Raw genomic sequence first — 24,281 nt, forward strand, 5'->3', positions numbered from 1 at the left:
TAAAGAGCAATTAAAAAAAAAAAAAATTTGGCACTAAATAATTTAAAAACTATAAGAATAAACATAGCAAAATACAGTTTAAAAAGTAATATAAAATATAAATTTTTAATTTCTAACAAGTAAGTCATATTCAAAATACGTAAAAATTAAGATAAGGGAAACTACGTTTACCAGGGAATCGAACCCACGATTCTAGAGAATCTCATGACTCCATTTGCATTGAAAATTTATAAGAATCGTATAAGAAATCATATTTTCTATATATTTGGATCTTTAGATTAATCATTTGAAACAAAATATCATGGAATTAACCTTTACTTTTCGTACGTCTGAAATCATTAGTTTTCGGATAATAATTAAGCTCCCAAATTCCAATTTAAATTAATGGAAGTAAAATTCATTCCGGTGCTTTTGTGATTATTAAATTATTTTACAATAAACAAAGGGGTGATCTACCATTTCAAAAGGTCGATATTTCAGAAATTTAATAAATAAAAATCGAGAAATGAATTTGTTTTAGAATTATTTCGCATTTACTAAATATTTTAATAATTTTCAATGATATGTAGATTGAATAATAACAATTTTCAGAAATAATGTATTGTAGTTATGAGGGTTGTCATAAGGCAACAGTTTCTTATTTTGAATGTAAACAAGTTACAGAAACAAGGAACATATATCGATCAATTAATCTTTGTTTCAGGTATAAGTCCATTTATAAGGAAGAGATTAATAAAGCAAATTAAGCAAATTATATTTCTACAGTGTTAAGAACAGGGCGCCTGTATACATTGGGGCACGTCCCTCTTTTCGTGTATGTTGCCATTTTTATAATCCTCAAGGAGGCCCCAAATACCATTATCAACAAACAACAGAAAATTCGTGATTTCTAGCGTATTCTGCAAATATAACAGAAACTAATCAATGATATTCGTCCATTGTCCTAACTTCGATGTATGTTCACCAAAACTCCGCCTTGAAATCACGAAACATTACTCGCTTTCAAGGCCAAGTTGCCCGTTGCAATCGTGCCACCTAGTGGGAGCATTGATCCCAAGTTGAATTAGTTTGAAGCTTTTGTGTAATGTATAATGCTCTTTTTTTGTAGCCTGGGGGCGCCGCTATTTACTAAGTTTAACAATGTTAACAGCTTGATTATAATGGCAAAATTGTTATACAATTTATATTGTAATAAATTAAAATATTTTACACTTTTTGCCACCAAACTGGGCCTCCCTACAGAAATCATACAATAGGTATCCACAAAAAAGTGCTTCCAAGTTTCCAGTACATTACTAACATATTACAACATGTACACTTTTCGATATTTAATTTGTGAAACATATACCGTATATGCAGGTCTTATCACATAGGGTCATTCAGTGCTATTTGGTTTAGACAGTAGCGTAGCGTAGTGGGGGCAGCAAAATTTCACAATAAATAATATTAATATCTTGTAAAAATTTGAACCATTTTATCCCATAGTCCCGTCGCACCTACGATCCGGACCGATTGAAGTGAGCACGGAATAGTCCGGGAATAGACTCACCGTCCGGTGAACTATTAATTACACCCGTGCGCGCACTGTTAACCTTTTGTTTTTTTTGCTTGTGCGGTTCATTTGTTTTCATACACACCTACAAGTATACACCTCCAATATCTAATGGAGCTATTTTAGACGGGTGGCTACACTGGTAAGGAAATTTTCATTACTTGTTCTTCTGTTACGAAACTGAATTTTAGTCTTTTAAATTGAGATGTCTCAATAACGGGACAGCGAAATTTTCCTCCGCCCCGGGCGGCTGACACCCACGCTACTCCGCTGGGTTTAGACCTTATTGGAGCACAACGCCTCAAAAACATTAGAAATTTTTCTCTTCATTGCATTTGTATTAAGATATAATTCTTTATTTTTGTCAAATGTTTTTAATAGTGTAAAAATTTAATATAATTTTTAATGTGTTAGGGGCTAGAAAAATAAGTGGCAGTCTGATAGACCTTCTAAATAGGCATATGTTTGACATAGTCAACTTGTCTATTGAAGCATTTACCATAGTGGTTGATTAAGAAATCGAAGCCTTGATAGTCTATTTTCAATTTTGGACTCTCCACTTTTTGGGCACTAAGAGATCCTTTTATCAGACTCATCATGTTAGACCGGGTTCACAATGGAAAAGCCGGATGATGAGGGACAGGCCCCGACATAACAGGCGTTTAGAAGCCTTGATGGTAGAAAAATAAGTCCTGAGACATAGCCAAAATTTTACTTCTTGGGCATAAATTGAAATCTGAGAAATTGTGACTATTGAACAGTAATACTCGGTCGTGTATTGCACGTGACACTGTGAATCTTTAACCATCCTGCTTATAATCCTGATTTGGCATCATCGGACTGCCACTTGTTCCTAGGCTTTAATTTCAGTCTGTTGAAGATGTCCAAGAAATAAAACATTGAAGATGCATCTTCTACAACCGAGTCTGATTTTTTGATCTACCCTTACAAATGTCTCAACATACTTGCTGACTATGTCGAATAAAGTGGGCAAATATACACCTAATATATCTGTGTTTCTTATTCCTACATTGTAATTTGTTTATATTCAAATTAAAAATCGGAGAACTACTTTTCGACTTCCATGTATATAATTGTTTACAATATTTTGTAGCCTACAATTATAATTGAAATATTCTGTATTTACAAAACATTGCAGGAATAATACTTCCATCTTTCTTCATCTTTATGGGTTTATCAGTCTATAAGCATCGATCGTCTTTATTCTAAGTTGTTACTTCATTAGAGTTTCTATTCAAGAATTTCTTTTACACTCAATAACTACAATAATGTAAATATTGTAGGATGTCACTAGAAGATACAGATTTGACACTGAGCGGAACCAAAACCAAATTTATAATATGTGAAATGGTTGATGTGAAAAATGATAATGCACGGCATGTTAAGATGAGAAGTCAGAAACTGTCTAAGACAGGATTCAAGTGGCACAGGTAGCGAAGGAAGGTCAGTCATAGTATACAGGCAGGTTGACAAGGCTGCAGAAGGGTGTCAGGTTTTTAATGTGATAGAAAAATCTCACTAAAGCCGAATGGAAAGGTTTATGAGTGGTATCGCCTGCCTTGATGTATGGATGGAAACATTGCCTTTAACTAAGAAAAATGCGAATACGCTAGATGTTGAGATGAATATGGAATGACAAGAATAAACACGATCAAAGTAGTATGGTGAGAATACAGACTTTGGGTTTTGAGAAAATCTCTTAGAAAATTAGAGTCAAGATTACGACGATTAGGGCATGTGGAACGAATTCTTTTGGATTATGTCGGAAAACGTGGGGTGGATAAGGATCTTCTCGGGAGAATAAGAGGTAGATCGAGAAGACGATTGTTTGAAATGTGTTTGAGTATTGGAATTGATCAGAATTTGTCAGAGGAGAGAGTGAGGTAGAAGAAAGCGATATGCAACAGGGCCTCACAAGAGTGGGACTAATAACCTGTAGTAATAATGTAAAATGCATTCAATTACAAGGATTAATTGTGTTTAACGCAATTAGCACATTTAATTCACTTGTAAACATGAATAAGATTTACTAAAAGAACTTTTAGAATCGTTAATTTTAATCATTTTTTCTTATAATACTTAAAGTAGAATGTTTTAAAAATATTTTTCTTTGTCTTTAAGAATAATACTTCCATCTTTCTTCATCTTTATGGGTTTATCAGTCTATAAGCATCGATCGTCTTTATTCTAAGTTGTTACTTCATTAGAGTTTCTATTCAAGAATTTCTTTTACACTCACTGATGAGTTTTACTACTTATCTATATCGATTCCGTACCAATNTGTTGCATTATTTTAATATATGATATAAATGTCAATATTATCGAATTTATTTTCCCCTATCCGTTAGGCCAGACACTCAGTGGTCTGCTGCAGGAAATTGCATGAACGGAAACTGGATAAGTCCATTCACTAGTCGAAGGTAAACAAGAAAAACGGAGGGTGCCATATAATAATACATCTATAATATATTTTCACACATAAAAATCTACATGTTAATACACAAAAACAGTAATTTACAACTTAAAAACGCGGAAAATTTATCTGATACCCTATGTATCTATATTGATTCCTCCCTTATCAACTAAAAGGAGAATTTTAATTTATTACGTTTTGTTAACTATTCCGAAGTTAATTATGTTATAAATGATAATTTTTTGCATTAAATTTTCACTTACTCTTTGTTTGAAACTCTCCGACCGACCTATGGACGAACCTTTCTTGCTGCCGAGGCGTGGAAACATTGTCAAATGGAACCATATACAGCATGACCACTTGTGCTACAACCTTACGAATCTTCTATATTCGTACTAGCAATGTCCCATTACTAGCAGGAAGTAGACCTTCCCATTAAGGGACACCGGGGTGTCTGTCCATCCTCATCAACATCCGAGATGTATATTTTCCACCCCGTCTCTTTCACGCTGCGCCTGTTGTAGAATGGCGATCGAGTTTGCCAAAACCAAGCACTGTACTATTGATCTTCAGTTTGCTAATATATATGTACATATGTATATATATATATATATATAGAATGGCGATCGAGTTTGCCAAAACCAAGCACTGTACTATTGATCTTCAGTTTGCTAATATATATGTATATATATATATATATATATATACATATATACATACATATATACACATTAATTCCTTACCTTTAATTATATGTAATCCTATACGTAATGAGTTAATTAGTAATTTTTTTCATCTAAAAAGTGTGCTAATTAAATACGTCTATGCGTTCTTACTACGCAGATAACAATCATGGTAATTTTCTTTCTTGCGTGCATAGTGGAAGATGTCGACGTGGTAAGTGCAAGAACTGCAAACTGATAGGCTCATTAAGACATCCATGCCATATCTTTTTGCTAGAATGGAGCTGTGATTCTTCCAATAGAATATCAGTCATGAAGCTATATAACGTGATGAAAATCCCCCGCCACCCCCTATTCGAGGTCTTTCCTGTTTATGTGATTCCATCGAACACTTTTTTCTTATTTTAAAAATAAAAATAATAATTTTAAAGTGTAAAAAAAATAAAATAAGCAATTTTAATTATTTTAAAATAATTAAATCAGTCTGATACATGCGGATTTTACACCTTTCTTATAAATCNTTATAATAAAGGAATGGTTGACAAAAAAATAAAAACAAAAAGAAATTTTTAATTACATTTCTTCACTTTTTCTATTTTATTTAACGGCTTGAAAAATAAATTATTTAAGAAGCGATACAAATATTTACTAGGAATGTCAGACAATTTCTGAAAAATATACAGAACATCACATTATAGTTGAACAATTACATGAAAAATTAGTTCTCTGTACTTAATAATATTTCAGAGAAATGATGCTTTCAACCACATTGTAATAAAATTTAGCGTAAAAAATACCATAGAAAATAACACTTTACTATTAGCTTTCACTAAATACATCACAGATCTTTCCCACAATCACTCATCACCTTAGTACAGAATGTTTCTCAAAAAATATAAATCATTTTTTTTTTCTATATCCTGATATACATACAGTCATATATATATATATCACTGATTTGATGTGACAAAACTTCAGTAATTTCTGAGGTAGAAAATATAATAACACTAACTTAGTCACATCAATTAACAAAAAGAAAAAAGCTTTGTATTGTTGAGTCATATATTATGAATAGTATAATGTAAGATCTGTTAGAATTCCAGAGTTTAACAATGAACTTTATCAATGAAAACGAAGTTGAAGATGTGCAAATAAACAAAAAAAAAATTTATCAAATAATACAAGGAACTTTGGTTTTTTATGTCATTCGTACGAATACAACGGCACAATTTATATACTTCTGCTATATACAATAATTAAACTACATTAAATATATATATATATAATAATCATCACATAATTTAACTGTGAGATATTTATCACAGTTTTTATTAATTAAAAAAATAAAGGTGCATACAAAGGAATGTCAACTGAACCATTTAACAAATATGGAATGCAACTGTTCGACTTATAGTGACGTTTCCTGTTTAGTAGAATCGTAATTACTTTATTTTTATAAATTCCTATCAATTATTTTAATGATTAAAATTCGATATGATAAATTGTCAACATCTGATTTTAATACAGCTAATTAAATTCAAACTATGATATTAATATTAGTTCAGAGAATGATGTTAATTTTAATTTATGGGAATTCTGTGAATAATGCCAGAATATTTATTAATTTAATTAAACTGTTAAAACTATCACTTTAATGACAATTAAAATGAAAAAAAACTGCAAATTTGTTCTTAGTTGGCGATAAAATGTTTCCAGGAGAGATACTGTAGCTTAAGAATAAATATCTACAGCTGAGAATAATTATGTTAATTGTTTAAACTTTATTAATTTTTATTTTTTAATAGAAAAATAATATTTTAGACTACTGTACGAAGAAGAAAAAATATTTTTAATATCAAAATGACTATACGAGGGGGGTAATTTTTATTTTAATCAGAGATGGAAATATATATGTATTTTTTCTTATATATGTATACTTATATAGACTTCACGTAGACGTAATTGTTTTTAGTGGAAAAAAGGGCGAAAAAATACAAATGCCATTTCTAATTACTGATTTTTTTATACTACACTTTGAAAAATGTTAGTTCGAGAAACTTCCTAGAACCTTCTGGAAGTGACATCATAAGTTACATTTACGCCTAAGCCAGCAGCACCTTTGTCACACGAATATACATTGTAGAATAATACAAAATACACTTGTAGTTTTTTGGAACTACCAATCGTCGTTTCGACAAATATATTTATTTACTTTTTTTTTTATCATATTCAAATATTCTGGGCAGTTTCATAAATTAAAAAAATTTTCTTTTTTTTTTAGTCAAATTTACGTAGACTAGCTGCTCACTCGATTATATATATTTCTATTATATGTCAGAACTTTTTTCTTTCTTCCATTCTATGATATTTAAAATTTCAAGTCACAGTTTTAGATGTAGTTACTGTTATAATGATGAAGAGAGTTTAAATTTAAACAGATTGAAAAATATTTGACTGTAAATTTAACAAAAAAATAAAAATAACAAAACTTCAGCGAGTGCCTGTTGATAAAACACGGACAAATTAAGCACCTGAAACAAAGTACCTTTCGAATCAAATTACGATAAAACACTGCATTCAGTTGTTTAAGTAGACAAGCTTTTGTCAACTGAACTTGGGAGTGGACTGACTGACAAGTGCAGTTTGATAGTTTATCACCTGACTAGTTTGACAATCGATTCCATCATAGAAAAGGTAGCAGCAGTAATAATAATAACACTTCTATTCTGGGCATGATATGATTGGCCAAACCACGAACATCTTCGGCTAAAATAAACACAATAAATAACAATTTAAACTGAGAAGAAATTTTACATATTAAAATTTTAAAAAATCTACGAAACAGATGAATAAAATCGAATATACGTTGCTCTTACGACTAGAAAATAAAATATGTTCTTTTTTAAACATGTCCTACATTATTTAACTATAAAATAAGGTTATTTTACTCTATATATCAACTACATAAAAACATTTTATCGTTTAAAGTATAGTGACAAAATCGATCAGAACTTACCTCTAACACTGTCAGCTCCTCTGTTTTCTTCCATTTGGAGTTCATTTTTTCGATTATTCTCCACAACTTTTACATCACTTCTGACGTCGATAACTTGGAATATAATAGAAGTGCATTTTAGTTTTGAATCGAAGTGAGTCGATTCCATATTAAACCTTAAACCGACCACAGTCGATTGAGATTCATTCGTTTTTTCAACTGGATATAGTACAATGTATTCGGGAGAAGCCTAATGGAAGAGATTCTTTAAATAAAAATAATTTTAAAAAATACATATGAATTTAAAAAAGCATTTAATTAACATATTTACGGCTACAAATATTCACACCAAAAACAGGAATAGGTGAAAATTCGAATTTTATACAAGTAAATTTAGTTTTATTGCGGTACTGATCCAAAATTACCAAGGATCTTTGAGATCAGACACACAAACTGGCATGAAATGCAAATACAAGATTTCAAAACTGTTCACTTCTCTCCACTAAATTTCATATTTTTAAATTTGGCTCACCGGAAGTAAACATAAATTGGATAAAATTAGACCTCGACAGAGCGCAATATTCATAAGACCCCAATGTATCTTCTTCCATAAATATTAAATAATCCTTCAGTATCTGTGAATTACTAATTGTGTGTAATTTTGCATTGTGAACGACACTGTTATCATCAGATCACGTGACTTTCAAACGCTCAACCTTAATTCGTGTCTAAACTTCATCACTATAATTTCTTACTGCTTGAAGTTAATTAACGGTGGAGTTAAATCAAAGTTTCACTATACACAATTCTTAGTTGAAGTCACAAAAATTTCAGCATTCTGGCTTTAGTTTTCGAAAATAATATTGTCGAACAGACACACGCACGGATAAAGAAAACGCATTTAACGAATGAAAATTTTTTTTATATCAAATACCTTTTTTAAAAATAAATTTTAAGAATACGAATTTAAGTAATATGAATTTCAAACAAACTTAGTTTAATAAAAATAATTAATTAATTTTATTTTTACAATTAAATTTGTATACATTTAAAATTTTAAAAACAAAATTAAATCAGTGCTGCCCTCTATTGATTTCACAAAAAATTAATCAAGCAGTAATCACTGACGACAAACAATGCTCTTCTATCTCCAACCCTTTTCTATTTTATGAAACCAAATTCGATTTTAATATTCAAGATTTTACAAAAGAAAAATTCAATATTCATTACACTGAAAACTAACAATTGCTAGTGTTTAATTCAACCATTTTAAATATCGATTTACTCGTCCAAACACCGTAGGACAGGACAGACACACAGGGGGAAAAACAGTTTGAATGAAGTTTAAACGATATTATTATTTAAAAAAGTACAAGAATGAAAGTTTTAAGTCGAGTAAAAATCAATTTGAATTTCTCTGTGTTCTTACGGCCAAAGCATAAGTATTTGAAATGATATAAATTCAAAGATTGACTGAACCTTTCATTTTTTCAATAGACCCACATATTGCTCATTAAAAGAGAATTTTATTATTATTTTGAGTATATTACACTTACCGGTATTTAAATATTTTGCTTACATGTTATTAACATTAAGTAGAATCAATAGTCTATAAATAATTTGTAGAATTTCGTTGGATGGAGATTAAGTTTAAAAATTAAATTGAAGACTTTTGAATAAATAGGCGATTCCTTTTTCAACAACCACGTCTTCAATTTAATTTTTATAGATAATTTATTTAAACAAATAGGGTAGTTACATATGGAAGAGGCATTGTTATCTTGAAGAGAGTCAAATATATACATTTAAATTCATAATATATGACATTTAAAAGATGTGTGCATACAGTATATATACTGTACATTTAAATGTACAGTATATTACATATTAACATACTTTTACCTTTGTATTTTCAGTGTAGTACTCCTTTTGGAGTGGAATACTTAACAATAAATAATAATAATAATATACATGTATATACATAGCTTTTATATACTGTATATTATGAATTTAAAGATACATTTGACTATTTTCAACGTAACAATATCTCTTCCACGTGGACTACATATTTCAACTACATTAGTAGTTCAAATAAATTATTATTGTTATTATTTGATATTATGACATTAATTAAAATCACTAATTTATAAGTAAAATAAGCAAAGTGTATATAATATATATACACTTTACTTATTTAAGTATGTTCATATATATACTATATTATTGGAAAATAGTTAAATTTTCAGTTAAAAAATTTCTTTAGCTGTAAAAATTATAAACTATTTAAATAATTTTATTCAAAGTTTTTCCAGCTAAAACAACTTTTAAACTAAAAATTCAATTATTTCCCAAAAATATCGACAAGATAATTAGCAACTTTCCCTGTCTTCCTTGTTGTGTTTTAACTGTATACAGTATATATTCTTTTTCTTGTCATTTTGTCAATAACCGTGATTTCTTATAATTTTAAGAGGGAGAAAATTAAAATTTGTCGGATCATTACGGAATTTTTCTCTTTCACAGAATTTCAAATTAAAATTTAAGCAAACTCGTTAAGTTCCCGTAGACATTTTTTCTAGAAAAAAATTTATTTCAGTGTAAAGCGAAAGTAACTCAATCACGAAAAATAATTTAAAAAATCTTCTCCAATTAATTGTTGCTCAATTTAGTTGCAAGTCGTTTCTAGTTGTATGTTAAAATGAATTTACATATATATTAAAGCAGTGATGTTTATTATGAATTTTCAAAGCAGTTTCCTACATACTTGAGTGTAAATTAATGTAATTAAAATAAATTCTTTTTGATTGACTTCAAAAAATTTTTCTTGTACACTACATTTTATCTTTGTTTCAGTGCCTTAAATAAAGATGAAATAATGGATAAAAGCTTACTTAACAACAGAACAACACTTTAAAGAATAAATAGAAATAAATAAAAAATGATTAAAAGTATATATTAATTTAATATTCCAGTTTACAAAGAAACAAATCTTTAATTTCATATAAAATAAAACAAATTAAATTAAACTTTCACTTATTTAATATTACATACTTTTTTATTTCTTTAAAAAAATTAAAAGTAATTCCTTTCCTTTTAAATATTTTACTTTACCAATTTAATAAAGTAATATTATTATTATATCTTTTTAAGGATAAATTCCCTTAACTCCAAAATAATAATAATAAAAAAATGCCAACTGTTTACTAAACAAAAAGAATATCTTAATAATTAGAAAATAATTCTGGAATGTTGAAAGAACTGGAAAGAATCAGCAATAAAAGGATATATTTTAATTAGAATTACAGTATTTATAAATATAACATTTAATTTTGTCTCTTCTTAATCAGAAATTTTAAGCTTAGACCAAACTTTATGATTTTATTTCACATTTATTCATAATTCTACTAACATTTAAGTAATAAAAACAGATAAAAATCGCCTTTTACAAGAATATTGTATAAAATTTTAAATAATATCAAATTTTATAATTCAATAATAATAGTGAAAGTATAATTATAATAATTATTCTGATATTATTAAGCTATAATTTTATTTTTCTTAATTGAGAGCATTAAAAATGCTTATATTCAATTTCTAAATAATAATTTTGTTTTGTTTTAAAATAAAATATTAGAAGCTACACTGTAACATAAACTGTACTCTTCTGTTTTGCAGGAAGAACAAGAACATAAATTTATATTATACAAAATAAATAAAATAAATATTATTATGTAAGGGAAGAAGTTTTCATTTTTCTTTGCTAAGAGATGAATTTAGGTCATGCTACTCTTTGCCATTTAATATTGTCATGTCAATAAACTAGTATTATTTTTATCGCAACACAAAACGTCTTTTTTAGATTTCATATCAAGACAAACATACTCTTTTTTTTTTAAATATGGAAATAAATTGAATAAATATATATATGCAATGTATATACATGTTGGTGCTAGTGGCAAATATTCTTTACATCAAATGGTCTGCTAATACATGTATACAGCTATAATTTAGCTAAAATATATAAATAAATATCTAAATTAAAATAATCTTAATTATAGCAAAATTTTAGTATAAGCCAGGAAAATATAATAGGAAACCAGGGATGTATTCACATGAGACGTCAAGGAACGGCGCTTCCACCTCCATTTTTTGCCGGTCCCCACTGTCGCCCACTCGAATTCAGAAATAAACAGCACAAAAAAATAATGTCTCAAGCCCTGGATGATACAGAATCAAATACTAAGCTACATAAACAAGCACGAGGTAAAGAAGAAAGAAATTTAATACTTGTTTTTGTTCAGCCTTTTCTTTTTTCATTGAGCATTATCATGTGTATCACTGGAATGCATATGGCAGCTCCTTGAAAAATATGTTGCTAGTGATCGTAGGCTATTGTGTTTTTACGGTAGCCTATACAATATCTATGTTAAGTCTGTCTACATAAGCCAATAACCATGCGAGTTGGCTCACTCAGAAATTCATTGCTAAACGTAATGACGAGATGAACAGGAAGATTCGAGTTTGTGTATGAAACTCAAATTATTTGGTGATAATGTCATTTACAATGCAAAATCACACAATCAGTAATTCACACATAGTTAAGAGCTCTCTACTTAATATTTACAGAAAAATCCAATTCACAATTATTCATTGGTTATACACAAAAAAGCGTTATTTATGTCGATGTTTCACTGTATGTATATTTTATAAATTTTTTATTACATCGATTATAATAAAATATATACTGTAAATTATATGAATGAAAAGTTTACGTATATATACAACGTATATGTCAGTATGAAAGGATTATATTTATACTATGAGAAAATTACTTTATAATATAGAAACTATGCAAATATATAAAAATTACATGCAACATAACTTAGTAAACAACTAAAAAGTTTCCCAATTAAATTTTTCCTCTTCTAAACTTATTTATTCATTTATTAATTTAAATTTTCCTCTTTTTATTATTATATAAAGAATTAAAAACGAAGAGAGAATTTATTTTTTAAGTATTCAACATTTTAAATTACTCTTCAAACTAAAATCACTTTAAAACTACTTGAAAATTTGTATTAATTAACAGTCAAATAAGTTTTAATTAAAACTTACTTTTAAGAACATATTAATGCATTTTTATCAAACTTTATTCATTAATTTAATATATTAAAATATATTTTATTTTATTTAAAGAAAAATCAAAACCATTACGAAGATTAACTTATGAATAATTAATTTTTAAGTGCTTGAGAGATGCAAAACTTACTTTTTCATCATTAATATACCATTCAATTTCGGGTGGTGGATACGATTTGGGTGACGTACAGTTTACATTTACTAAATCTCCCTTTCGATAAACCGGCTGACCTTCTGTTATTATCGGTTTTTCTGTACCATCTGCTAAAAAATTCGAAAGAATAAAAGTAAAAACCAGTACTGGAATATATTAATTAATTAAACCAAAGATTCACAAGAAGGGGTTCAAAGAAATTCAACGGATCAACTGCATATCAATGGAAAAATTAGATATTTATGGTATTTTTTGAAGGTTCCAGATAATTTTCAAATAAGAATAATAACAATTATGTGAAAAATTCATTAACTGATTTACTTGATATATTACGCAAAATCATGGAAAATAAAGAAAATTTTAAGTGGGTGGAATGAAAATAATATTTTGTACATGGCATAATGCAAGAAAAAGATTGAGAACCCCTGAATTCAACAATAAGAAAAGATAATTGAAACATATCAGCATCATAAATGATATCATACTGCATTAAATATTGTAATATCTTAGTTATATGAGAAAATGGGAGAAAAATAATTACTGGATGGTGACTTTAATGTGTTGTTCTTATCATTCATGATAAGTTCCTCGCTGCTGACTGATTCATATAGTGATATTGTTGCTACGCATTTTATACTTATCTCATCTCTGCCCATAAAATTTTCAGATAATATAAAGCTCAATTTTGAAGATGAAACTTCTAATCCATCTTCGTTCTTCGTAACATTAACGGATTCTTCATAATCCGATGATAACTACGGAATAAAATTTTTCTCATTATTATTCGCAATAATTTGATATTATCATTATTACTTTAATACGATTAAAATTTCAGTTATGTATAATATTAAATTATTAGATGTTTCGTTGAAAAATAAATGAAATTAGTTCGGGATACTGATTGTCTTTTAATTAAAATCTACTAAAAAATCACATTATAGAATTTCTAATTAATTACTTAATTAGAAATTTTTCTAATGATAAGAAATAAGAACACGATATTTAATTTAAACTTTATTGAAAAACTGAATTTAAACAGAGATATATAATAAAGTAATCAATCATATATGATGGGAAATCAATATTAATCAATACTTCATCTTTATCATTAATCGTATATTACAGTAAAATGAAAGAAATAAATTTGAACGATATTCCTGAAAGTCAAACATTGGACAAGCTACAATTCCATTCAATAATGTTAAAAAATGGTAGGAAAATTTTAACAAATAATCCATTCTTCACCATGGAGTAACTAAGATTTTGGTCTGGGGATCTAAAATGTACTGTACAGAGTGAAGAAAAATTAAGTATCCCTTATATATCCGCAATACAAATGTTCTATAATGTTCCAGATTTGTTGTTCAAGACAATTTGTTTTTTCTTCAGTTTAAATTTTATTCCTGAAGCTCCCGAGGATCATACATCTATATTAGCCGCAGATTCTTTTCGATATAAGTATTATATCAGCTATAAAATACTTGGTGCATTCATGGTTGACTAAATGAAGAGTATTTGAAAACACTACTATAACTCCAACCACTAGTTATTAAAATAGCCATAAATTCAACATATACTTGTTAGAATTTTTTGACTAGTGCTTAATATACCTCGCTTGTGCTCGTTCAAATACACTCTCCTTTACTCTATCAGCATTACTGCACTCTATTAACTTCACAATTCTTCCAGTACTATGATCTGCATAAATTGGAATATCTCCAATTAAATGAACTGAATATAGATCATATTTTTATTCCCCTCTATTCTTATAAGAATTAGTTATTTAAAAATAGCTACAATTTAGTTAATATCTATTATGTTTAATGTATGTATAATTAGGCTAATATGTAAGATGTAACTAAATTTTTAAATAAATTTATACTATAAAATGCCAGGGAAGAATGCATTATTTTATAATTATACGCATATTCCCCTTCTAAAAAAGGTGAAGAAATCACGCGGCTTATAACTTCTCAAACTCAAACTTGCAAAGTGAAACCTGCCTAAACTGGAAATTTTCTTAAAAACAGCGATTTTCCATGTTATAAAAAAAACGTGTTCAAAACGGAAACCTACCGTTTCCGTTTTGAACAAGTTTTTTACCAAACCGGAAAAATATTCGACACCGTACGAGTCCGGTTTACACAGGTTTCGCTGTATATAGATTTAGCTACAATAGCCTATGTAATGCTTAATTAATTAATTAATGGTAAATCAATAAAAAAGCATTAAATGCTATCGAATTAGGGTAATTACACAATATTTAAGAAAATATTTAAATTTATACCAATAATTGAAAAAAATTAGTTTGCAGAGCGGTGAGGGAAAGCATTAAAAGGTGACGAAAGCAATTTTAAGAAGCGAATGGAAAATTGATTTTCCTATCCTTTCTTTTTCTCTTTTGTCAAAATAATAAAAAAAAAAAAGTGGGGGCAAATCTCGTTTAATCCTTCGGCGGCGAAACAATGGTAAATCTAACGAAAACAAGAATCGAGTTAAATCGTCTTATATAAAAATATGACAAAGCGTTTAATTTTATTTGCTATTTTAAGTTGTAATTCTGTAAAAATTGAATTAAGTATATTTAATAGTTAGCTCCAGATCTTAATTTACATAAGTTATAAACATTGTAGAATGTTTATAACTTATAAATATAGAGTGCTCGAAAAGTCAGTTAACCGAGACATACGGTTAAAATCGCAGGTTGGCGTTCTTAAAAGTCTTAAACATGTATAGCCCTGTTAACTGACTTTTGAGCCACCCTTTTATAAATGTAATTCATTATTATCGATAATAAAAAATAAGAAACCAATTTTATCATTGAATATATGTATGATAAAATGCTTTTAACGATATTAGATTATTTAATGATATTAACTACATTTTTATAATTAATAAAAAAGTAATAGTTTGGCCCGATTTAAGCACATGTGCTCGAATACTGTGTATTCCTTTAATGCCATATAAATCACACTTAATTCACGGCAATCATTTCAACATTTATAAGGTAATCTACGAATACAGTTATTTATATGTTTACTTTTACAGTGAATCGATAAATACAAAATAAAATGACCTTTTTAAACAAAGCAAGAACATTCTATTTAGCCGGAAAGAGATTTTTTTAGTGGAAAATTGCATTAATTGTATTAACATCTGCAGGAAACGTATGAAAGCTTAACGGTCAATATTTGATGAAGAATTGCCAAATAAAATATATTCTCTATTGTATTTATTCTACTTTCTTACTTTTGTGAAAAGGGAGTCGGTAAATATAATAGAGGATCAATAGTATTGTTTAGAAAATATGGGCTCAAAAGTTAGTTAACGACGCGAATCGCTCGAACAAAATATCAAAGGTTTAGAAGTAAGAAAGCTATAACTTAGTTTCTTAGAACATTATATGTAATTTGTATATTGAACAAAAAGAATCTCATTAAAGTAGTAAACTATTTGAATAAAATAGCAATCTTTACAAGTAATAAACTGACTTTTGGGCCACCTCGTATACANATTCAAATATTCTGGGCAGTTTCATAAATTAAAAAAATTTTCTTTTTTTTTAGTCAAATTTACGTAGACTAGCTGCTCACTCGATTATATATATTTCTATTATATGTCAGAACTTTTTTCTTTCTTCCATTCTATGATATTTAAAATTTCAAGTCACAGTTTTAGATGTAGTTACTGTTATAATGATGAAGAGAGTTTAAATTTAAACAGATTGAAAAATATTTGACTGTAAATTTAACAAAAAAATAAAAATAACAAAACTTCAGCGAGTGCCTGTTGATAAAACACGGACAAATTAAGCACCTGAAACAAAGTACCTTTCGAATCAAATTACGATAAAACACTGCATTCAGTTGTTTAAGTAGACAAGCTTTTGTCAACTGAACTTGGGAGTGGACTGACTGACAAGTGCAGTTTGATAGTTTATCACCTGACTAGTTTGACAATCGATTCCATCATAGAAAAGGTAGCAGCAGTAATAATAATAACACTTCTATTCTGGGCATGATATGATTGGCCAAACCACGAACATCTTCGGCTAAAATAAACACAATAAATAACAATTTAAACTGAGAAGAAATTTTACATATTAAAATTTTAAAAAATCTACGAAACAGCTGAATAAAATCGAATATACGTTGCTCTTACGACTAGAAAATAAAATATGTTCTTTTTTAAACATGTCCTACATTATTTAACTATAAAATAAGGTTATTTTACTCTATATATCAACTACATAAAAACATTTTATCGTTTAAAGTATAGTGACAAAATCGATCAGAACTTACCTCTAACACTGTCAGCTCCTCTGTTTTCTTCCATTTGGAGTTCATTTTTTCGATTATTCTCCACAACTTTTACATCACTTCTGACGTCGATAACTTGGAATATAATAGAAGTGCATTTTAGTTTTGAATCGAAGTGAGTCGATTCCATATTAAACCTTAAACCGACCACAGTCGATTGAGATTCATTCGTTTTTTCAACTGGATATAGTACAATGTATTCGGGAGAAGCCTAATGGAAGAGATTCTTTAAATAAAAATAATTTTAAAAAATACATATGAATTTAAAAAAGCATTTAATTAACATATTTACGGCTACAAATATTCACACCAAAAACAGGAATAGGTGAAAATTCGAATTTTATACAAGTAAATTTAGTTTTATTGCGGTACTGATCCAAAATTACCAAGGATCTTTGAGATCAGACACACAAACTGGCATGAAATGCAAATACAAGATTTCAAAACTGTTCACTTTTCTCCACTAAATTTCATATTTTTAAATTTGGCTCACCGGAAGTAAACATAAATTGGATAAAATTAGACCTCGACAGAGCGCAATATTCATAAGACCCCAATGTATCTTCTTCCATAAATATTAAATAATCCTTCAGTATCTGTGAATTACTAATTGTGTGTAATTTTGCATTGTGAACGACACTGTTATCATCAGATCACGTGACTTTCAAACGCTCAACCTTAATTCGTGTCTAAACTTCATCACTATAATTTCTTACTGCTTGAAGTTAATTAACGGTGGAGTTAAATCAAAGTTTCACTATACACAATTCTTAGTTGAAGTCACAAAAATTTCAGCATTCTGGCTTTAGTTTTCGAAAATAATATTGTCGAACAGACACACGCACGGATAAAGAAAACGCATTTAACGAATGAAAATTTTTTTTATATCAAATACCTTTTTTAAAAATAAATTTTAAGAATACGAATTTAAGTAATATGAATTTCAAACAAACTTACGCACGGATAAAGAAAACGCATTTAACGAATGAAAATTTTTTTTATATCAAATACAATTTTTTAAAATAAATTTTAAGAAGAGGATTATTTTATTCAAAAATCTGAATAAAGAATAAAACAATCTCCATGTTTCCATCCAATTCAAATAATTCAAAGATAGCTGAAAATGCATTATCACAAATCCTTGTTGACTTTTGCTGTCAATAGAGAGAATTTTTATGAATAAAACAAGGATTTCTGATGGAGAAGAAAGAAATTTAAATCTGAAGATGATCCGTGAAAGATTAAAATGCATATTGAAATCATCATTTATAAGAAGATCAATGTTACCTCAAGTAAATTTATTAATATTATCACTAGCTTACTAAAGAAGAAGAATCATTATTAAAATTAGACAGACAGAATCACTAACAAGATTGACAAGGATTTGATACTTAAATCTCAAACCAATTCATAGGTGAATCAGACCAAATAATCCAATATGGTTGATCAGGTGATAGTTAATAACTGACCTTTTTGATAACAAATTTGATGGTTATTCTGTTACACTTTAAATAGTTCCAAATAATTTAATCTGCTATTGTATAAACAAATTAAGCCTGAAATTTTTACATTAAGTCCTAAACATAATCAAATAATACTGGATGTTTTTGATATTATAAGTCTATTTTTAGCCTATTGTAAGACTTTATAACATTATAATTTTTCAGCCTTGTATGCTGAAAAATCTTGCAATATTTGATTTTATGATCTCTTATTAATTATATGTTTTAATTTTCAAATTAGATAACATTAGAAGAATATTAGAAGATTTTTCAAAATATTACTTCGCTTTTACTCATAATAATTAGAAAAATGATCTTTATACATATAAAAACTATTACTGCTTAAAAAATTTTTTAAATTAAATTGTTTCTTCATTATTTGCTATTCCATAACAATGTTTAATGCACAATGAACTTAGAATACTTAGAATGTACTCAATGTACAATATTAAGAAACTTTCTGCAATATTTCACATATCACATTTTTGTTTTTGATTCATCTTTTGAATATATAAAATTTAATAAGTATAGCATTTGCTTTACTTCAATTTTATTATGGCATATGTACAATATTAAAAATATAGCAGTAATTCATCAATAAAGTTCTCAAATATTTTTAATAAAAATTTTACAAATAAAAAAAAAAACTTCTAAATTGTGGTTCTCAATCTGTTTTGATATATATATAGATGCAATGAAAAAGAGCAATTTATCACATTGGAAATTATAATTTTTGTCCAATAGCAAAGCCACAATAGGCCTTCACAATTTAACATTATGGACGGAGACAGTTTGAGAACATTAATGTTACCGTTACCTTAAAAAACGGCATTGGCATCATCTTTATAATTACCCTTTATATCATAAAAGTACATCTTACACATGCATTATTAAATATGAAATTATAAAATGTCCAAATTCTTTTATTCCAATACAATAAGAGTTTGGATATAAACCTGACAATTTTTGACCAATAAAATTAAATTTTCTTTTGTATTTTCAAATAGCCAATAATTTTTACATTACAAAATAGATATGTTAAAAAAATGAACATTTTATTAATTTCTAAAATAAGTTATGCTGCTTAGAAGCTGCTATTACTGAAGCCTGCAAAACCATCAAATTTGATTGAAAACCATCAAATTTAGTATTTTTTTCTTTTTATAAAATTTGAATTAAAAAAATATATATATCATTAAACATATTATTATTTTATTTTATATATAATATATATATTTAAGCTATAAAAGTTATGCAATAATGCTATTTGTGTTGTATATCATACACATAAAATAAATTATACTTAACTACATATATATAAATACAGTATACAAAGACACTTGTATGAAGAAAAAACTTCACAATTTAAAACAAATTTTCACTAGAATATACACTTACAAACAATTTTTTAATGAGTGATATAAATTAAATGATTATATTAATTTTGAAAAATTTTCTTTATTTTTTTTCACTATCATAAAAATATATTCTGGATTAATAAATTTTGATGTATCAAATTAAAGATTTTAAAAATAAATTTTAGTGTTGATTAAATAGTTTATATAAAAGAATGAATTTATAGAACATCTCGAATGATGTTTATATAGATTATTCAATCAACAGAATGGAATATATTGCATTTTAGTTATGCAACTTTGTAAATTATTTTATTAAAATTTTTTAATTCATGTCTTAAATCATTTATCAATGATTTATACTATTTTTATAATCAGATAAATTATTTTATATAAAACCATTTTTTAAATTTACCAATGAAATTTATGATTGAAATATATTTACATCATTTTAGCATAATAAAAACTCCTCATTATCATGATAATATATCTAAGATAATGTTTTAAAGTATTATCTACATTATTGTATACAGAAAAACCCTTATTTCTTTTTTAAAAAGTAATTTATCTAAAAAAGTTAAAAGATTTCAAAATTATTTATAAAATTTATATATATTATATCAATTACTTTTAATCATTTTAAAAATAAACCTTTAGTATATATAAATATGTGCATACATATATATATACTTGTGATTAATTTAACTTCTTAGTTTCTCTTCAACATGTATGAAAATTGATTAATAATATATTTAAATTTGCTGAGGTAAAGCTAAATCCAGTTTTGATGTTTAGTTATTCATTTAGATGGAGTAATCATCTCTGTGGATTCTGTAAACAAAAGAATAATCAAATCAATATAATAAACACCACTTGATAGACTGCAATGATACAATAAACACTTCAATCCAAAAACCATAAATTGTATTCCAGTGAGGTTTAATTCAAAATAAAAATTTTTCAACTAACATTTTCAATCTGCAATTGGAGATCTTCAGGTCTGTATATTTTAAATAATACATACAGACCTGAAGATTATTTGATCAATTCTATTGGTTTAACGTGGTTTAATGCGCTTTGTTCAAATGTCGTTGTCTGCATATTTCATTTTTGCAAGTAGACCAACCTTGAAGGATTTTTTTCTATGTTTGGAATCAGATTTTCCTGAATTAGATGTTGATGAGAGAATTTCGTCTCATGTAAAGTTTGTGATTAAGTTCGGCTTACAACTTGTTGATGCAGATTGCGATAAATGAGATGGTTGGCATTGGCAGTTTTTTTTATGTAACAAATGTAAGGCAAGCAGTTCAGCATTTGAAAGAACTTGATTAAAAGTTAAATTTTTTTTTAGAAATAAGTTCTTGCTAGCATTGCATTGTCATGGCGGTGGTCAGGACTGTTTGTGCTCCTGACGGACTCCTCCCGGAAAGGAGCCACCAGCAGGCCGCTGAGTGTATAACATCACTAGTTATTGATTCATAGTAGTTCTTGAACATACATATCAATAACTAGTGATGTTATACACTTGGTGGTCTGCCGGCGGCTCCCGTCCAGGAGGAGTCAGTCAGGAGCACGAACAGTCGTGACTGGAAGTGCTGCCATGATGGTGCACAAATTTATGTTGAATATGTTTTCTAAATAGTTAGAATTTCCTCTTTTTCCTCTAATGGCCTATATCTGAAATCCAAGAACTAAGTTTACTGATTTTTAATCCCCTTCTCTAACCTGTTCCTAACTTTTTTTGGCTCAACTTTAATCTCTCTCTATCTCATTAAATTAATAAACACAATATAAATTGTGAATAACATGTATCATAGCTCTTTTCTCACTGCAAACTACAACAATTCACCTAATATTAATAAATAAAAAAAAGATATGGACTTAACCTTGATAAACTCCAAAGCCATCCTAAATCCTAATTCTCTTTTTTTGTAACACTTTAAATCTATCCTATCTTAATATATGGTTTAGCATTTCTATACATTTCCATAATTAGATTATATAATTTTTATCATTCCCTTTTCTTCCTGTTTCAGAGAGTTCTCGGAATCCTGAAGATATCCCATATTTAAAAATGAACACAAATTGTAATCAACAAATAAACATTCTAATCAATTTAAAGTCTAAAATCGTAAAAGTGACAGTTAATATAAATCTATCTATATAACCCATTGAATGCGTGTCCGTGTAACGGTATGCCAAAAATGGGCACTAGAGGCGCCCTAGCAATGATTTTAAATTAACAATAAATTATTTTCATTTGTAATAGGAATTTATTATTGATATGAATTATTATTTATACCACAGAATGGTATAAATATTTATTATATGCCTTGATTAACCTTGCACCGCACGTTTACAACATCCCGTGACTCACAAGTCAGTGAACATTGCGCATTGACTCACGGGAAATTTGTTGAAAAAAATACATTTAAAATTGAGGTTTACAACCGAAGGTAAATAAACAAATTAAACTATTTTAAAGTTTTATAGAATATTTAATAGATAGAAATATAGATCCATATGATGCAATTGGGACTTTAACAGAGCTGTAGAGCATATTGATAGGAACAAAAAAGTCAAAGAAACCATGCCACATGGAAATTTGTAAAGAATGCCCACTAGGGGGCGTCCCAGGCTACTAGTATAAATATAAACGACATTTACAAATAAATAATGTTCAAAATTGGATTAAAATAGAATTTACAAGCAGTCCTTTCTAAAAGACAAAAGAAATATCTGAGTTAAAAACTAGAAAATTTCATATATTAAAAGAATTTTGAATGTTTACAGCTGACGCTCACTATGCTCCAGCCAAACTTAGGACTATGCACGATTGAAGTGCTCAAAGTGGCAGAAATATTTATTAAACCAGAATAGTAGTATTACAGCTATTGGTAGTGCAAGGACCAGAATATCTATCGACTCTGGTAATAGTAGCCCACACCTGAATGAATGTAAATGAAAGAAGGGAAAGTGCTTTTAGCCATTTCTACAGCAAAAATTGGAAAATAATTTGTATATATACAATATTTATTTTATTGAAGAACTTTATGTTTTTTAATTTGAATTTTTAAAAAATTATAAACAGTGGTACTTCATAGTTCAAACAACTCTAACTTCGAACACTTCAGAGTTTGAACATAAAATTTGCCTTGGTGTTTGAATGATGCTTTGAAGTTCAAAAAGCACATGCAGTGAATCAATGTGCTCAAAGCATAAATGCAATTTGTTATGTGTCAAAGTCATCTATCACTCTTGCATTATGCTTGTAAGTTTTCAGTGCTTTTTTCACTTTATTTTTGGTATGTTTGGTTATATGTACTGTATTGTGTGTTATGCATCAATTTTTAACAATTTCTTTCCACAATTTTTCATTGACCTTCGGGGTTATCTCTGTTTTGTATCCTTTAGTTCAAAATTTCCTGAATGGAACTTTTTAACCACATTTGACATGTTTGAAGTTTAGCAGCATCTTTCCCATTCATATTACAATTTTATTTTTACTGTTTGTATGACATTACAGTAGAGCGTCGTTTATCCGAAAGTCGGTTGTCTGAAACGTCAGTTATCCGAAAGAATTCCAGTCGGCAAATTTAAATTTTTGCTAGTGCTGTGGCGCTGCAATCTTTGGCTATATCTTGGGCTACTCCAATATTTTTTTTGTTGGTGTGTGTTTTAGCTGGCAGCACTGGCACTTTTGTGTGGTGTTTTTCTGAGGACTGTGTGTCGTGCTGAATCGAATGTTTTTGATACTAGATTAACTTCTAAAGTATAATTTTTTTTGTTTTTATATTTTTCAATATATTTATTTTGTTTGAAAAAAATAAAGAAATAATTTTTAACAATACAATAGCCGCGATTATTATTTTAAAAAGTTTACAATAGGCTTAACATTGACGAAAATTCAATGTGAAGCGACACTCAACGAAAAAAAATTTCAACACGGGATAGTGTAATATATTTTTTCGTACGTAATCAGTTATCCGAAAAATAAGTTATCCGAACAACACCAGTCCCCAATTGATTCGGATAAATGACGCTCTACTGTATATTCTATCTTTTTAACTTCATTATATGTTATTTATAACATAAGAAATACAATTTTAGATTTTGTAAATATAATAATTGTTTAATTTATTATGTTT

General features: G+C 27.9%; 2 protein-coding genes across 5 annotated transcripts in view; both read right to left on the minus strand.

Moving 5' to 3' along the window:
* Positions 1 to 5,868: 5,868 nt before the first annotated feature.
* LOC111625403 (synaptogenesis protein syg-2-like) overlaps positions 5,869 to 24,281 on the minus strand; it is a 71,240-nt gene continuing 52,827 nt past the window's right edge. For 2 of the 3 annotated variants that reach the window (XM_023368536.1, XM_023368537.1), the window contains exons 6-9: positions 13,499 to 13,712; positions 12,934 to 13,067; positions 7,686 to 7,914; positions 5,869 to 7,435 (exon numbers count right to left, since the gene is read on the minus strand). In XM_023368536.1, the coding sequence (XP_023224304.1) occupies positions 7,353 to 7,435; positions 7,686 to 7,914; positions 12,934 to 13,067; positions 13,499 to 13,712 (660 nt within the window). In that variant the 3' untranslated portion in view covers positions 5,869 to 7,352. The remainder of the gene's footprint in view (positions 7,436 to 7,685; positions 7,915 to 12,933; positions 13,068 to 13,498; positions 13,713 to 24,281) is intronic. The other variant, XM_023368538.1, reaches the window with a different exon arrangement.
* Positions 16,489 to 18,151, minus strand: LOC111625404. 2 transcript variants are annotated; one of them, XR_002756720.1, is made up of 3 exons: positions 17,569 to 17,727; positions 17,259 to 17,487; positions 16,489 to 17,008 (listed from the first exon to the last, which is right to left on the minus strand). XR_002756720.1 is itself a non-coding variant. In XM_023368539.1 (3 exons), exons 1-3 carry the CDS (start codon positions 17,821 to 17,823, stop codon positions 16,926 to 16,928), a joined length of 366 nt encoding a protein of 121 aa, XP_023224307.1. In that variant the 5' UTR covers positions 17,824 to 18,151; the 3' UTR covers positions 16,489 to 16,925. The 2 variants fall into 2 exon arrangements, 1 of the variants encoding a protein (XP_023224307.1); XM_023368539.1 differs by lacking the exon at positions 17,569 to 17,727 and adding an exon at positions 17,770 to 18,151.

Source organism: Centruroides sculpturatus, unplaced genomic scaffold, assembly GCF_000671375.1.
Source record: "Centruroides sculpturatus isolate CEXI.00-Female unplaced genomic scaffold, Cexi_2.0 scaffold253, whole genome shotgun sequence".
Classification (NCBI taxonomy): Eukaryota; Metazoa; Arthropoda; class Arachnida; order Scorpiones; family Buthidae; genus Centruroides; species Centruroides sculpturatus.

Excerpts from the sequence above, each read along its gene's own strand:
- LOC111625404 (XM_023368539.1), bottom strand. The coding sequence starts at position 17,823 with ATGAATATTGCGCTCTGTCGAGGTCTAATTTTATCCAATTTATGTTTA. Across the intron at positions 17,488-17,769 it reads CCAATTTATGTTTACTTCCG|GCTTCTCCCGAATACATTGT; the intron begins GTGAGCCAAATT and ends CTCTTCCATTAG. Across the intron at positions 17,009-17,258 it reads AGGAGCTGACAGTGTTAGAG|CCGAAGATGTTCGTGGTTTG; the intron begins GTAAGTTCTGAT and ends TGTTTATTTTAG.